The following is a 14,618-nucleotide window of genomic DNA, read 5'->3' on the forward strand; positions in this document are numbered from 1 at the left end:
TTTCTGGGTATATACCCAGTAGTGGGATTGCTGGGTCACATGGTAGTTCTATTTTTAGTTTTTTAAGGAACCTCCTTCCTGTTCTCCCTAGTGGCTGTATCAATTTACATTCCCACCAACAGTGCAAGAGGGTTCCCTTTTCTCCACACCCTCTCCGGCATTTATTGTTTGTAGATTTTTGTGGTGATGATGGCCATTCTGACTGGTGTGAGGTGATAACTCATTGTAGTTTTGATTTGCACTTCTCTAATAATTAGTGATGTTGTGCATCTTTTCATGTGTTTGTTGGCCATCTGTATGTCCTCTTTGGAGAAATGTCTGTTTAGGTCTTCCACCCACTTTTTGATTGGGTTGTGTGTTTTTTGATATTAAGCTGCATGAGCTGTTTGTATATTTTGGAGATTAATCCTTTGTCAGTTGCCTTGTTTGCAAATATTTTCTCCCCTTCTGAGGGTTGTGTTTTCGTCTTATTTATGGTTTCCTTTGCTGTGCAAATGCTTTTAAGTTTAACTAGGTCCCATTTGGTTATTTTTGTTTTTATTCTCATTACTCTAGGAGGTGGGTCAAAAAAGATCTCCCTGAGATTTATGTCAAAGAGTGTTCTGCCTATGTTTTCCTCTAAAAGTTTTATAGTGTCTAGCCTTATATTTAGGTCTTTAATCCATTTTGAGTTTATTTTCGTGTATAGGGTTACGGAGTGTTCTAATTTCATTCTTTCACATGTAGCTGTCCAGTTTTCCCAGTACCACTTATAGAAGAGGCTGTCTTTTCTCCATTGTATATTCTGGTCTCCTTAGTCATAGATTAGGTGACCACAGGTGCGTGGGTTTATCTCTGGGCTTTCAATCCTGCTCCATTGATCTATATCTCTGTTTTTGTGCCAGTACCATATTGTCTTGATTACTGTAGCCCTGTAGTATAGTCAGAAGTCAGGGAGTCTGATTCGTCCAGCTCCATTTTTTTCCCTCAAGATTGCTTTTGCTTATTATGAATCACAATATCACAGAAGTTAACGTAATTATTCCCATTTTACAGGTGAGACTGAGAACTCACTAAGATAACTTGTGCAGAATCACACAACTTTTAAAAGGCAGGACCACTGGTACACAGATCTTCAAGGCTTGAAAGAAGGCAAAACAGCATAATGGAAAGAAACAAAGCTTTGGAGGCAGATACGCGAGCTCAGTTCCTGCCTCCGTTCTAGCTGTAGGGCTTGTGTAACTTCCCTAAGCTTTCTCAGCTTCACTTTCCTCTTCTGTCAACTGAAATTGTTCTGGAGAAGAGTTTTGAGAATGAAATGAATTGGTATATACAAACTCCTGTCACACAGCACCAAGAAGCATCAGATTTCACCCCACCCCCTCCATCACCCCACCTTCTAGGCCCAGGCTCAGTCATCTTCCCATGACATCATGATGTTCCCTGCCCAGGATGGGAAATCAGGCAGGAATACAAATAAGTATGACAGAAGAGAGAAAGCAGTAAGTACTCTACAAGCAGACAAGCTTTGCGAGGATGACCAAGCAGGACTGCATGGAGACAGTGGTATTACATCTGGACCCGAAATGTTTTGTCAGATTTCAAGAGATGGAGAAAAGATGGGAGGATCCCAAGATTCCACATCTGGTAACTAGATAGGGCACAGGGTGGAGTGATGGATGTGTAAGTATTCTGCAGATGAAAGGGCGGCACAGTGTGTGAAATGGTGTTATTTAGGCCGTGCCTATGCACTAGGTTCTAGGTTAGCCCTGGGCCACTGTACTTGAGCTCATACTCCAGGCTGAGAGGCTGGACTGATCCCTCCCCCACTGAGCTCCCCACCACCATCTGATGGTCAGCAGGAGCCCAGGCCCCAGCTGGAGGGGCTGACAGTGGGGCAGCCTCAACAAGGCGGTCTCTCCTTCAGAAGGGATAGTGGGGCTGGGGGCTGGGGAATGCTGCAAGGGCAATGGGCAACCTTATTTCCACCCCCTGGAAAGCTGGCATGAGAGAAAAAGGTCCAATATCTTGCTTTCCACAACTCCGACCAGCTGGGATTCTATTTTTAACCAGTGCTGTCTTAGTTGACAGCTTGGAACGCCTTCTCCACCCTTTTCTTCCTTCCTCCTGCCTCTTGCAGCCCAGAGCCCTGTAGAAAGGATGGATGGGAGCAGCTCAGCATTGGTAAAGAGAAGACCACTCTCCCTTCTCACTACCCTTCACTCCATCCAGCCTTTGTCCAGCATAGTGGGTGGATTTTAGAGATATTATTGGCTGAGAAGCTAATGAGGCTTAAATTTCAGGGCTCCTCACTCCACAGGTCTCTTCCAAAGGCCCTGGTCAGTGTCCTAGCAATTTTGTATCTTTAATTTCATTTTTTTTTCTTAAAAAAGGGCACCCAGTTTTATAAGCTCCAGGCCCCACAGAACTTGGGTCTGCCCCTTGATGGGTACGGCGTCTCTCCCACCTCCAGCTCAGTGCCTACTTCAATAGGGTTATTTCTGTCTTGGTCCAATTTATTGTATTACCTTGAGCAGCTTTCTTTCTTGTTCTGGGTCTCAGTTTCCCCAACTATTACAAGATGAAGTGTCAAGGAGCCCTCTCCCAGCATACCATGCCTCTGTTTATTTATGTATGTCCCCTTGGTGAGGTCATCTGTTCTTCCTGTTTGTCATTATGTGTGTGGAGGGGTGGTATTGCTGTCTCCGTCCCTCTCTGGGGCTGGATCAGTCTTATAGTCAAGAGGGAGGCTGGGCTCTGGGACTCCTATTCAGGTCCAGGCCCCTGTCTCCCTACGCTACCTCTCCTCCTTGCTGCTGGCCAGTAAGGGTGTTTCCATGGGGAAGAGTGCATTAAAAAGTCCCTACTCTTTAATTAATTCTGTATACCTGTCATGTTCTGACCCATGGTGTTTCAAATACACATTGAATAAACTGAGTCTTATCATACACTGCTTCCTCTTTTCATTAAAATTTTAATAAGCATCTATTAATACAGCACCTTAACAATGGTACCACTTTAGGACAATGTGCTCAGGAATCATTATGTGTCATGGATGTCCCACCTCCCAGCCCCACCTCCATTCCCAGCTATTGCATACGACTGTGGTGTGAGGCGGGTCCAGGTTGACCACTCGGAGAGAATTTACACAGCCTCATCTAGACTCAGACCACGGGCTTTTTGGCAGGGGGTCATGCACAGGAGTGAACAGCAGGGGGAGGGACCTGACGGAGAGGACTCTACAAAATCCTGTGCCTCCACGCATGCCCCAAAAAAGTCCAAAAAGGAAATTAAGGGGGAAGCCAAGTCATTTATTATTTCTTGAAAAAGTTGGGTAAGGGAGGAGGGGAAGGCCTATAGTATTTAACTGGAAAGGAATGAGAGGACTTTTCAGTGCAAAACAGCTTGTTGGTCTGGGAAGTGTGAGATCAGACAGGTTGGTGTTTGCAGCACTGATTGGGGAAGGGCACGGTGAGGTCAAACTGGGGACAGCCTGGAGCATCTCAGGAGTCATTCCTGTGCCAGGCTCCAGAGCCCTAAAAGATTCAGTGCCATTACTATATGTGTAAGAGGCAAGTCAGCCCCTGTCAGAGTTTCCACAGTGTAGAGATAGTCCACAGCTAGGGACGCTGTGTCTGTATGTCCAAGGTCAGTGCCATGTCTCTGTGTGCCAGGCTCAGTCCCACATCAAGTGCCTTCTTTCCTGTGTGGGGTAAGCCACCTTTTCCTGTGCGTTGGGGTTAGTCAGTCTCTTGTGTCCGTTGGTCTGCGTCTTTCATGTGTCTGGATGGGGCCAGTCCGTCTGTCCCGCCTCAGCTCCCACTCCCGCTCCACCCCTCAGCCAGGTCCCAGCGTGCTGATGGTGGTGTAGCTCAGTCTGGACAGTGAGGCGATGGAGGGGGTGGGAGGATCCTCGTCCGGTAGAGGTCTGGGGCGAGCTCGCGGAGGCCGAGGACAGCAGCGGGCACAGGTGTCGAGGCAGGCCTGGCGAAAGCGGCGGTGCATGAAGCAGTAGACCAGGGGGTTGACACAGGCAGAGGCGTAGCTTAGCAAGTGGATGAAGGAGATGGGCGCACCCGAAAGGGTGCGATGTGCACCGGGGCCGTCGAAGGCGCGCCACGTGTTGGCGCTGTACACTGGCAACCAACACAGGAAAAAAAGCACAACGATCACCAGTAACATCCGCACCACGCGCTTCTTAGCTAACAGCTTGGCTTGGGCCGGCCGGGTGCAGGATCCTGGCCCAGGCGTGGGTCCGGTCAGCGCGGACAGCTCCAGTACAGGCCGGGAGCGCGGAAGCTGCACGTAACAGCCATCGCCGTCCTCGCCAGCCAGCCGGGTCTCCGACCCGCAACGCCCGTTCGGGTGGGCAGGACCTGAGCACAGACGGTGGGCGGTCAGAACCGAAGGCTGAATTCTCCAAATCCCCATTGGTCTCCCCCCAACCCCCCCATTTCCAGTCTCTCTTCCTACTCACACACCTTTCCGCCCCACCCACTTTATGTCCCGCCTCTTCCCAAAGTCCCGCCCCTCCTGGATTTCACCCACCTCGTCCGGTCCCACCGGGCAGTCCTCCTTGACTTCCGACCCGGCTCTGGCTCTCGCTGTCACTGTCACCGTCAAAGCGAAGCCCTAAGTAGAGCTCGCGGGAGATAAGCCCGTAGGCCACCGCCATAACCACCCCCGGCACGAAAAACAAGAGCAGAAGCAGCAGTACCGACCTAGAGACAGAGCACAGACCAATCGCGCGGATCTCTGTCCAGCTATAATCACAGATGGAGGAAGACGCAAGGGTTGATGTTTCTAGGGCTGGTGACCAGGCCCCAGAGGTAGAAGTAGGATTTGGGTATGCGGCCGGGAAGGGTTAGAGAACTGGGGAGAAGCCCCAATGGGAATCCCAGGATGGTGGGAAAGGCAATTGTAGTGATAATTGTTAGAGCAGCTGGAGGGAGATTCTGGGTAATGCTCGTGAGTATCTGATGGAGATGGAGAAGGGAATTCCCAGGAATGGGTTATAGGGACCCTCACCAGGTTTGGCGAACTCGCGCACTGGGCCACCGATGCATGCATTGCAGCACACGAGGTCCCGCTGGCTGCACGGCAGTGTACACCGGGTAGGGCACCATGAGCAGTCCGGACAGCATCCACGTGGCTACGATCACTCGAGCCGCGTGTGAGCGCGTCTGCCACACACGCGCCTGCAGTGGTCGGCAGATGGCGCTGTACCGCTCCAGGGCGATGGCCACGAGGCTTAGCGTGGACACGCTCACAGACACGCCTAGCAAGGGAAGACGAAGGGGTCACCTAGGAAACTTGTACTGCACACTCACCAGTGTGATTTCCATACCCGCTGACGGAGAAAGACCCCCTACATCCGGCAAGGACTTTAGAAGAGGAGAGGGGTAAGGGAGACCGGTCGGTTGTTCACCTACCCATGAAGTAGGAAACCGCCTTGCAGACGACTGTGCCAAAGATAAATGTGCCCATGAGATTGGGCAGGAGGGTGAAGGGCATGCAAGCCACGGCCAGAAGGAGGTCGCTGACTGCCAGGGAGAGCAGGAAGGCGTTGGTGACGGTCCTCAGACGGCGGCTGAGTCCCAGGACCACGATGATGAGCACATTTCCTCCGACACTCATCAGAAAGATCACAGCGTAGAGGGTGACCCTAATGGCCAGCTCCAATTCTGGGTGGGAAAAAGGGGAGGTGGCAGCGGGAGTCCTGGCCCCCACTCAGCCCGGCTCTCCAATTTCACTTATCCCCAGTCCTCCAACCCCCACTACCCAGCCAGATCCCCTGCTTTCCAAATCCCTGCCCCCGCCCCCAACCCCGAAGACCCGCTCAGCAAATGGTGAACTTGAATCCTTTACCCTCTAACCCCTAGAGGCCTAGTTAAAGTGGCCTAACTCTACTCTTCCTTAAGAAAGCCTGTCCCTTCTCAAGCTTTGTTCCAAATCCTTCCTTCTCTTTGCAGCCAAACTTCTCGAAAAGATTATTTCCATCTTTTCATTCACCCCTCAATCTGTTACAACCCAGTGACCTGTTCCCCCATTACTGTTTGCACACTTCTCAAGGTTACTGAGCTTTAACTGCTAAATCCAAAGGTCTCTTCTCAGCTTATTCTACCTGACCTCCCGGCAGCATTCGACCCAGTTGACCACCCACTATCTTTTGAAACGCAGGTCCGAGCATGTCTCTATTGTCTTAAAAAAACAACGACAACAAAACAAACAAACAAAAAGACCTTCAGCTACTCTCACCTGTCTGCAACCCTTTAGCTTGTCATCCAGATTCTCCCAGAACTGCCCTCTTCCTCCTCCCACTTCCTCCCTGCAATGCACCCAACTTAAGGCACCGGATGACTCAGTTTCTGGAAGGCAACGTGTGCACCCATGATTCTCTCCTTTGCTCATGTCGGTTTCTCAGCCTAAAATGCTCTTTCACTGCCCCCCCCCCCGACTATTAATACCTCCCCCCGATTAATGACTTTCAATAACAAACTTGTTATCTGTTATCTGGTAAATTCCTATTCACCATTGTCTTTCAAGACTCAGACAGACTGCCCCCTCCTCTGTTAGGCCTTTCTGGACACCTTATTTGGAGCTAATCTCCCCTTCCTCTGACCATGCATGTTCCCTTCACATCTGTTAGGACCGTTTTTACTTTCCACCTTATATTTTAATTATCTATAAACATTCATTCTCACTCCACAAGCATTTACAGAGGACTCCCTTTATACCAGGCCCTGGGGACAGAGGACATGGCAAATGCCCTGTGAGCTCTCATCTGAGAGCTCACAGTCTAGAGGGAAACTCAGATGTATAAACAGATAATTGTCACATGGTGTGGTAAGGAGCGAGGTTGAGGAATACACAGAGTGCTCTGGGAGCTCACGGGAGGGACATGTAGTGTTGCTGGGCTAGACAAAGGGCTGACCCCATTCATTTTTGTCATTGCCTATTGGGAGAAGGATTCATCATTGGGCTTCCATATCACAGCCAAGCAAACCCAGACAAAATTGAATAGAATTAAATTAAACTGGACCCAGTCACCCATGACCTCAGCATGAGGGAGACTGGAGCTTGGAGGGAGAGAGGGCAGGGACAGAGCCTGCCAAGTTGGGGGAAGGGAAGGGCCCAGAGCTGCAGGGCCCTTTTTCATAGCCCCATACCTTGGCTGACTTTGGCCAGAGCTCCCAAATTAAACTGTTTTCTCATAACAATAGTTTGTACTTATTCAGAAGTTGTTGTAGACTTCGAGTAAGTGCTACTTACAAGAGATCCCCTAACTGAACTCAGCAGCGATACTACTTGTTCAGAGCACCCAGTAAGTTAGGAGCCGGTTCAGAATAGAAGCCAGTCTCTAGATCCCTAAAATGCTTTGCCTTCTATCGCTTCCTCCCTTCTCTGTCATTCATGATGCTGTCCCCCTCTATACTCTACCATGGCATTTCTCACTGTATTATTCTGTTCATTTTCTATCTCCACCACTAGACTATGAGCTCTTGAGCACAAGGGCGATGCCCACCATGTTCTCCAGCATGTCCCTAGCATTTGGCATAACGTCCCCTGCACAGGAGCTGTTAACACCTGCTTGCAGATGAATCTTAAACGGATCTCTGTTACTCCCCACATCAATGCACCTGCTCTGTCCCTCCTCACCCATCTTTCACCTCTGTGCTTCTAAGGCTCCAGCATGCGCTTTCCTTGCTGCCTCTGTCTCTTTAGAGACCCATGTTGGAGGATTTTGTTGGTGGAGGGGAGGGGGCAAATGACAGGCTGTGATTTTGGATGTGTTACTTTTACTATTATATACAAACCACCTGTGTCTCATTTAGAAGCTGGGCCCCTCTCTGCAGGGAAGGCTTATGGATGGTTTATGTGTGACAATTTGAGGTGTATGTGTGTGTGTGTAGGGGGAAATAAAGAACTTTGGGAGGGGGATCTCTGTCAGAGGTCCTTGGACCCAGAAGAATAGAGCAGGTGGTCTATCTTGTGCTCTATGTCTCCTCCCCATCTATTGCCCCTCTCCGCCTCTCTCCCCCTACCCCTTAATCTCTCTAGTTCTATCTTCTCTAACACTTCCTCCTCTGTCCTCTGAATGTTTCTCTTCAACTAGTTTTTTTTTTTTTGGCCGTGCCACGGGGCTTGAAGGATCTCAGTTCCCAACCAGGGATCGAACCCGGGCCCTGGCAGTGATGGCGCTGAGTCCTAACCACTGGACCACCGGGGAAGTCCCTCTCTTCAACTAGTTCTTGATTCAACAACCATACCTCAAGTTTGTACGGCACTCTAAACTGTGAAAAGCACATTTCTCATTCATTCATCTGGCTAATGGATCTCGTGTGTATCCTTGAACTTGGCTAATTGTGGTGTAGCTGAAAGATGGGGCTAGGCCCTCTATTATGAAGTTCCCAATCTGTGTGGGGACCTCTGAAAACTAGAGGACAAAGTCCCAGTAAAAATGACCAGCAACTGTACAATGCTTTGCTGTCTAACTGGGCACTTCCAGCTGTTACTTTATTTCCAGCCATCACCATCTCTCTAAGTCTTTGCTGTTGAACAGTTAGGAGATGTGAAAAGGCTAAGTAAAAGCAATCTTAGAGCTAGGGATCTTGGAAAAGGCAGGGAAGGATAAATAGTTAGAGCACAGGGGACTTTTAGGGCAGTGAAACTATTCTATATGGTACTGTAATGGTGCCTAAATGTCATTATACATTTCTGAAAACCCATAGAACATACAACACAAAGAGTGAACCCTGATGTAAACTATGGAATTTAGTTAATAATGTATCCATATTGGCTCATCAATTGTAACAAATGTGCTACACTAATGCAGGATGTTAAGAACAGGGGAAACTCTGTGTGTGTGTGTGTATGCATCCGTGTATGTTTGTGTGGTGGCATATGAATGACCACAGTGGCTTCAGGGGTGGCAGAATGGGACATGCACCTCCTGGGGTCCAGCCACTAGTGCCTTGACAGTCTGTCTGTGGGCATCCTTCTGCTGGGGATGACAGGAGAGCAGAAATCAGACCAGGGGACTCAGAAGACTGGGACAGTTCAGTTCTGCTTCTGGGGTCTGAGGATCTGCATGTGTTCTGTCCAGATGATGGCAGAGAAATGTGGGTACAAAAATCCAGATGACGCGACATGAAACAAAAACAGGCTTTTCTAAGAAAGGGTCCCACAGAACACTGAAGCCGCTGATGCCTCAAATCCTGCCACTCACTGGTGTGTTGGATCTGGTCACCCATCCCTCAGGCATCAAAGTAGTACCCACGCCTCTGTGGTGAGCATGGATAGCATCTAGCTGATTGTGGGTAACAGCTGGGTGATGGGGACATCCGCATGTTAATGGATTCTAACGGAGGGGGCAGAAATAATATGCAGGGTGTGTATGTAGGTAAGATCAGAGTGAGCATTGGGTAATACTTTAGTCTTGGAGATGATATCTGGGTGGGTGAGAGTAACACATATTTCTGTAGGCAGTATCTGGAGAAGGGCAACAGCTACGTGTCTATAGGTAGCATCTGATTGAGTGTGGGCTGCCTGTAAGTTTAGGTAATATCTGAGTAAGTGTTATAACATTTGAATGAGCCAGGGTCTGCAGATAACATCTCAGTTTGTAAGTAACATCTTCAGGAAGCGTGGGTTACATTCAGAGGTCTGTATGTGAATAGAGGAATATCCAGCTGACGGTGATCATAGCTGACTGAGCAGAAGTAGTATGCAAGTATATGTGGGCAATATTTAAGTGTGTGAATATGAGATATTAACAGATTAAGATGTTAATCTTATTGAGTAAAATAACTGAGCGCCTGAGCGAACATAGGTAGTATTTGAGTCTTTGCGGGTAATATCTGAATATGTAAGAGTAATATCTATGACTTTATGGGTAATACCTGGAGAAGGGTTACTTAAGTGAGCATGGATAATATTTGATTGTACGTGGATAATAATAAAACAAAAGCGAGTGTGTTTGATGGGTGAGTAATATCTGAATGACAGCGGGCGATATTAAAGTGAGTGTGGGTGACATCTGCTTTTCTGTGGGTAGCATCTGAGTGAACATGGGTAACGTTCAAGTCTATGTGGATTATATCAGAATAATGTGAGTAACATCCATATTTCTATCGGTAACACTGGAGTGAGCCTGGGTAAGATGTGTCTGTCGGGGTAACAGCTGAGTGAGTGTGGCTAACAGAGTCTCTGTGGGTAGCTTCTGACTGCCAGATGTCACATCCAAATGTGTGTGGGCAGCAATGTCTAGATGACCTGTGCTCTGAATCACTTCACATTCTGCTTTCTCAAGGTCCCTTACTCTATTAGCTAGCCCTGCTATCTTCTGCACTTCAACCTTTCTCTCTCGGCCCATTTCCCCAAAACATTTTTAAAATGGCCTTATCTCTACAACACATACACACTCAAAAGACAAACTATGCATGAGTGAACGTGTGCACTCACACACACGCACACGCACACACACCCTTCCTCAACCCCATGTTATTTCTAGCACTATTCTGTTTTCTCTTTGTCTCTCTCTCTCTCCCTACCAAACTTCTGGAAAGTTTTATCTGCACACCTTAGTTCACTTCTTATAACCCCTCCCCCATGGCCCAAACTTCTACCAACTGTAGCCACCCCCTAACACCCACAGCTCCTCCTAATACTTCCTTGTTATTGAATCGGAAGGATGCTGTTATGACCTTATCTGACTTATATGGGCAGCATTTGACATCACTTCTCCCACTCTGCTTGAAACTTTCTTTTTTCCTTGCCTTCTTGTCTCTCTGATGGTCTCATCTAGATCTACCTCATGGACTCTCCTTCCTCTGCTTGGCTTTTAAAAATTGGTCTTCCCATGCAGATGGCCAAGAGACACATGAAAAGATGCTCAACATCACTAATTATTAGAGAAATGCAAATCAAAACTACAATGAGGTATCACCTCACACCTGTTAGAATGGGCATCATCAGAGAATCTACAAACAACAAATGCTGGAGAGGGTGTGGAGAAAAGGGAACCCTCTTGCGCTGTTGGTGGGAATGTAAATTGATACAGCCACTATGGAGAACAGTATAGAGGTTCCTTAAAAAACTAAAAATAGAACTAACCATATGACCCAGCAATCCCACTCCTGGGCATATACCCAGAGAAAACCATAATTCAAAAAGACACATGAACCCCAATGTTCATAGCAGCACTATTTACAATAGCCAGGACATGAAAGCAACCTAAATGCCCACTGACAGATGAGTGGATAAAGAAGATGTGGTACATATATACAATGGAATATTACTCAGCCATAAAAAGGAACAAAATTGGGTCATTTGTAGAGACGTGGATGGACCTAGAGACTGTCATACAGAGTGAAGTAAGTCAGAAAGAGAAAAACAAGTATCATATATCAACGTGGAATCTAGAAAAATGGTACAGATGAACCAGTTTGCAAGGCAGAAATAGAGACACAGATGTAGAGAACAAATGTATGGACATGAAAGGGGGAAAGCGGGGCTGGGTGGTGGTGGGATAACCTGGGAGATTGGGATTGACATATATATGCTAATATGTATAAAATAGATAACTAATAAGAACCTGCTGTATAAAAATAAATAGATAAATAATTTTTTAAAAAAAATTGGTCTTCCTCAGGGTCCTGTCCCAGGACCTTTTTTTTTTTTTTTCCCCATCTGACACAATCTCGGTATGATTTAATCTATTCTCATGGCTTCTGTTACCACCTCTAGACAAACACCTTTCAAGTTTGTATTTCTAGCTCATACCTCTCCCCTATGTTCCAGACCCTTGGATTCAACAGCTGACTGGGTAACTCCACCTGGATATTTTACCAGCATTTAAACTCAGTGGATTCCAAATTGAATGTATAATCTCCTTCAAACCTGTTTCTGTTCCTCTGTTATCCTCATTATACAGCACCAACATCCATCCAATTGTCTAAGCCAGAAACCTAGATGTCATCCCTTGACCTCTTCCTCCCTCTCCATTTCTAATAAATCATCAAGTTCTGTTGATTTCACTTCCAGAATTGCCTGTCAAATCCACCCAATTCTCTCCATTCCCATTGCCAGTAGCTTAGTCTACGCCAGCATCATCTTTCATCAGGACCAATGTAATATAATAGCCTTCTAAAGGATGCTCCTCTCTCCATTGGATTGTCCTCCAAGCCACCCTCTTTAATACAGAACTAATCCTGGCAGTACTACTGAACCTTTCAGTAATTCCCATTGCCCTCAGGATGAAATCCATACTCCTTAGACAAGGTCCATAAGGCTCTCTGGAAACGCTTTAGGCTGGTCTTCATCTTGAGTGTTCATTATTCCTCTCTTATGGCACATGTCTCAGGCACACAGAAACTATGACACACTGAACAAAAGGGCCGTGGACTTAAACTCTGGCTGTTTACACATACTGGTCCTCTGCTCGAGATGCTTTTTGCTTTTTCTGCCCCTTCACTTGGCTGGCTTTCCCTCAGCTTTTTCATTTTTATTTCAATTTAGCCTTCACCTCCTCAGGAGGCCAACTCTGATTCCTAAGCCTAGGCTAGGCTAGATAGAGGTGCTCCTCTTCTGTGTTCCCACATCCCTCTCAAGGCACTTCCCACTCTGTACGGCAATTCTCTGCTTGCTTGTCCTTCTCCCCCACTGAACCGTGAGCTCCATGAAGTAGGAGCTGTGTCGGTTTTGTTCTACTCCTGTCCTTAGTGCTTAGCACAATCTCTGGCTCCATAAATATTTGTTGAGTGAAAGAATCTGGGTGTAACAAGGAGAGAGTGTGTGACAACTGGTCTGAGAATGTATGCAACATTTTATGGGGGTAAATAAATACTTGAATTGCAATTTATTCCCATTTTCCCTTCTAAAGCTTGGAATAATTTCCTTCTGCTTAACACTGTTCCCTCTCCTGGAATCCCACTTCTTCCTTTTCTGCCTACTGAACTCCAACTTCAAGGTTCCCTCTGTGAAGTTTTCAGACCCCATCTCCTTCGGGTGCCCAGAGTTTGGTCCCTCTTGTGGGAATTCCAATGCTGACTGTGATTTTCCCATTGGTTTTTGTCTCCCGTTTGCACTGGAGATGACAGTCCAGACTGGGTCTAGTTCAGCCCTGTGTACCCGGCACCTAGCCCAGAGACTATAATAGCAGGTGTCCAGTAACCATCTAAGGAAAGAAAAGGTATAGGAAGGGGGAAAATAAGGCTTGAGCTGGGTCGTTGAGAAAATGTGGATGTTGGCTGATGGGAGGAATAAAAGTCACTGTGGGGACTGGGTGAGTGGAAGCAGTCTGGTGGTGAGGGGGAGAAGGTGGCACAAAGGGGTGGGATGATGAATGGGGCAGCCAGGCTCTAGGAGGCTGAAACCTAAGGAGAGGCAGGTTGGAGAGGGGCTTGGAAGGGACCTGGAGACATTACTTGGAGACAGCAAAAGAGGGAGGGTAAAGACCCTTGAGAAAAACTCCAACTTGGGAGGCAAGGGGATCTGAGGAAATGGAGACAGGCAGCTCTAGAGAGCAGCCCCTCAGTCCAATGTCCAGCCTAATTCAGGTTAGAGGACCTCTTTTGGGAAGGCAGGGGGTTGGGTGGGGGACACAGGAAATTATAACGCTAACTTCCCATTCGGGTCTTCCGAGTGCCCCTTCCCCAACCAGGCCCCTTCTTTCCCCCAATCTTGCCTTCCTTCCTTTCTTTCCTTCTCCACTGTGGCTCGGTGAACTGGCTGCAAAAGGAAAGGAGAGACCTGGGAGGATTGGCCAGAGGAGGTCCCTGTGTTCCCACCGTCTCTGTCTAGGAGGCGGCTGTGTGTTGGGGGTGACCAGGAGCTCTGGGGGTGGTCAGGGGACCAGGGTGTGAAGGTGCTCTGACCTGGTAGTGTGAAGCTGCAATGGAGTCTTATGAGCTGTGGGGGACACATGCGTCGGGGGAGCTGTTTGGGGACAGACGGAGTACTATGAAGGGACAGCGTGGGCGTTTGGGGAAGCAGTGGGGGCCTCTGTGAGTGTTGCGGGGTGCAGTGAGAAGGAGCTCGTGGACGGGGCTCAGGGAGGCACCCACCTCGTGTCCCGGCTCCGCGGATGCGCGGGGGCTCACAGCTGAGGTTGCCGGTGCCGCTGCCGTTGAGGAGGGGGCCCCCCGGGCGGCACAGGGAAGCCGCCGGCCCGGGTCCGTATCCCGGCACGCTCCGGTTCGGCTTCAGCAGCTCCATGGCCCCGGCCCATCCGCCGCCCCCTGCGCTCGGCCGGGCCGGCTCCCCGCAGCGGCTCCACCTGCTCCAGCGGAGATTCCGACTGGGGCTCCCGCCCCGCCTGGTTCCCGCCCCCAGCCCCGGCCCCCGCCCCTCCGCTCCTCCTCTCCTCGCCCCGCCTCGGCTCGCCTCCCTCCCAGGCTCGGGTCCGCCTCGGTCCTGCCAGGTGACTCTCCGCCCCCCTCTCCTGCTCCGGACTTACTCGTCCTCCCACCCCCGACCCCCACGACTGTCCTCGCCCCCTCCCTAGATCTCTCCGGTCTTCTCTTAGAGATTTCCTTCCCGCCCACTCCCCTTCGCCAGCGTCCCGGTTCCGGAGAATTCTCGGGAGCCTCCGTGTGTGTGTGTGTGTGTGTGTGTGTGTGTGTGTGTGTGTGTGTGTG

At 48.9% G+C, this 14,618-nt stretch overlaps 1 protein-coding gene across 1 annotated transcript; it reads right to left on the reverse strand.

The window, feature by feature from the left end:
* Window positions 1–1,829: 1,829 nt before the first annotated feature.
* On the reverse strand, window positions 1,830–14,234 carry CCKBR (cholecystokinin B receptor). Its single transcript, XM_027115544.1, has 5 exons — window positions 14,046–14,234; window positions 5,412–5,663; window positions 5,008–5,257; window positions 4,528–4,700; window positions 1,830–4,355 (listed from the first exon to the last, which is right to left on the reverse strand). The coding sequence occupies exons 1-5, from the start codon at window positions 14,194–14,196 to the stop codon at window positions 3,817–3,819; spliced, it is 1,365 nt and encodes a 454-aa protein (XP_026971345.1). The 5' UTR covers window positions 14,197–14,234; the 3' UTR covers window positions 1,830–3,816.
* Window positions 14,235–14,618: the final 384 nt, after the last annotated feature.

Source organism: Aethalodelphis obliquidens, unplaced genomic scaffold, assembly GCF_003676395.1.
Source record: "Aethalodelphis obliquidens isolate GAN/ISIS:26980383/991018 unplaced genomic scaffold, ASM367639v1 scaffold14, whole genome shotgun sequence".
Lineage (NCBI taxonomy): Eukaryota > Metazoa > Chordata > Mammalia > Artiodactyla > Delphinidae > Aethalodelphis > Aethalodelphis obliquidens.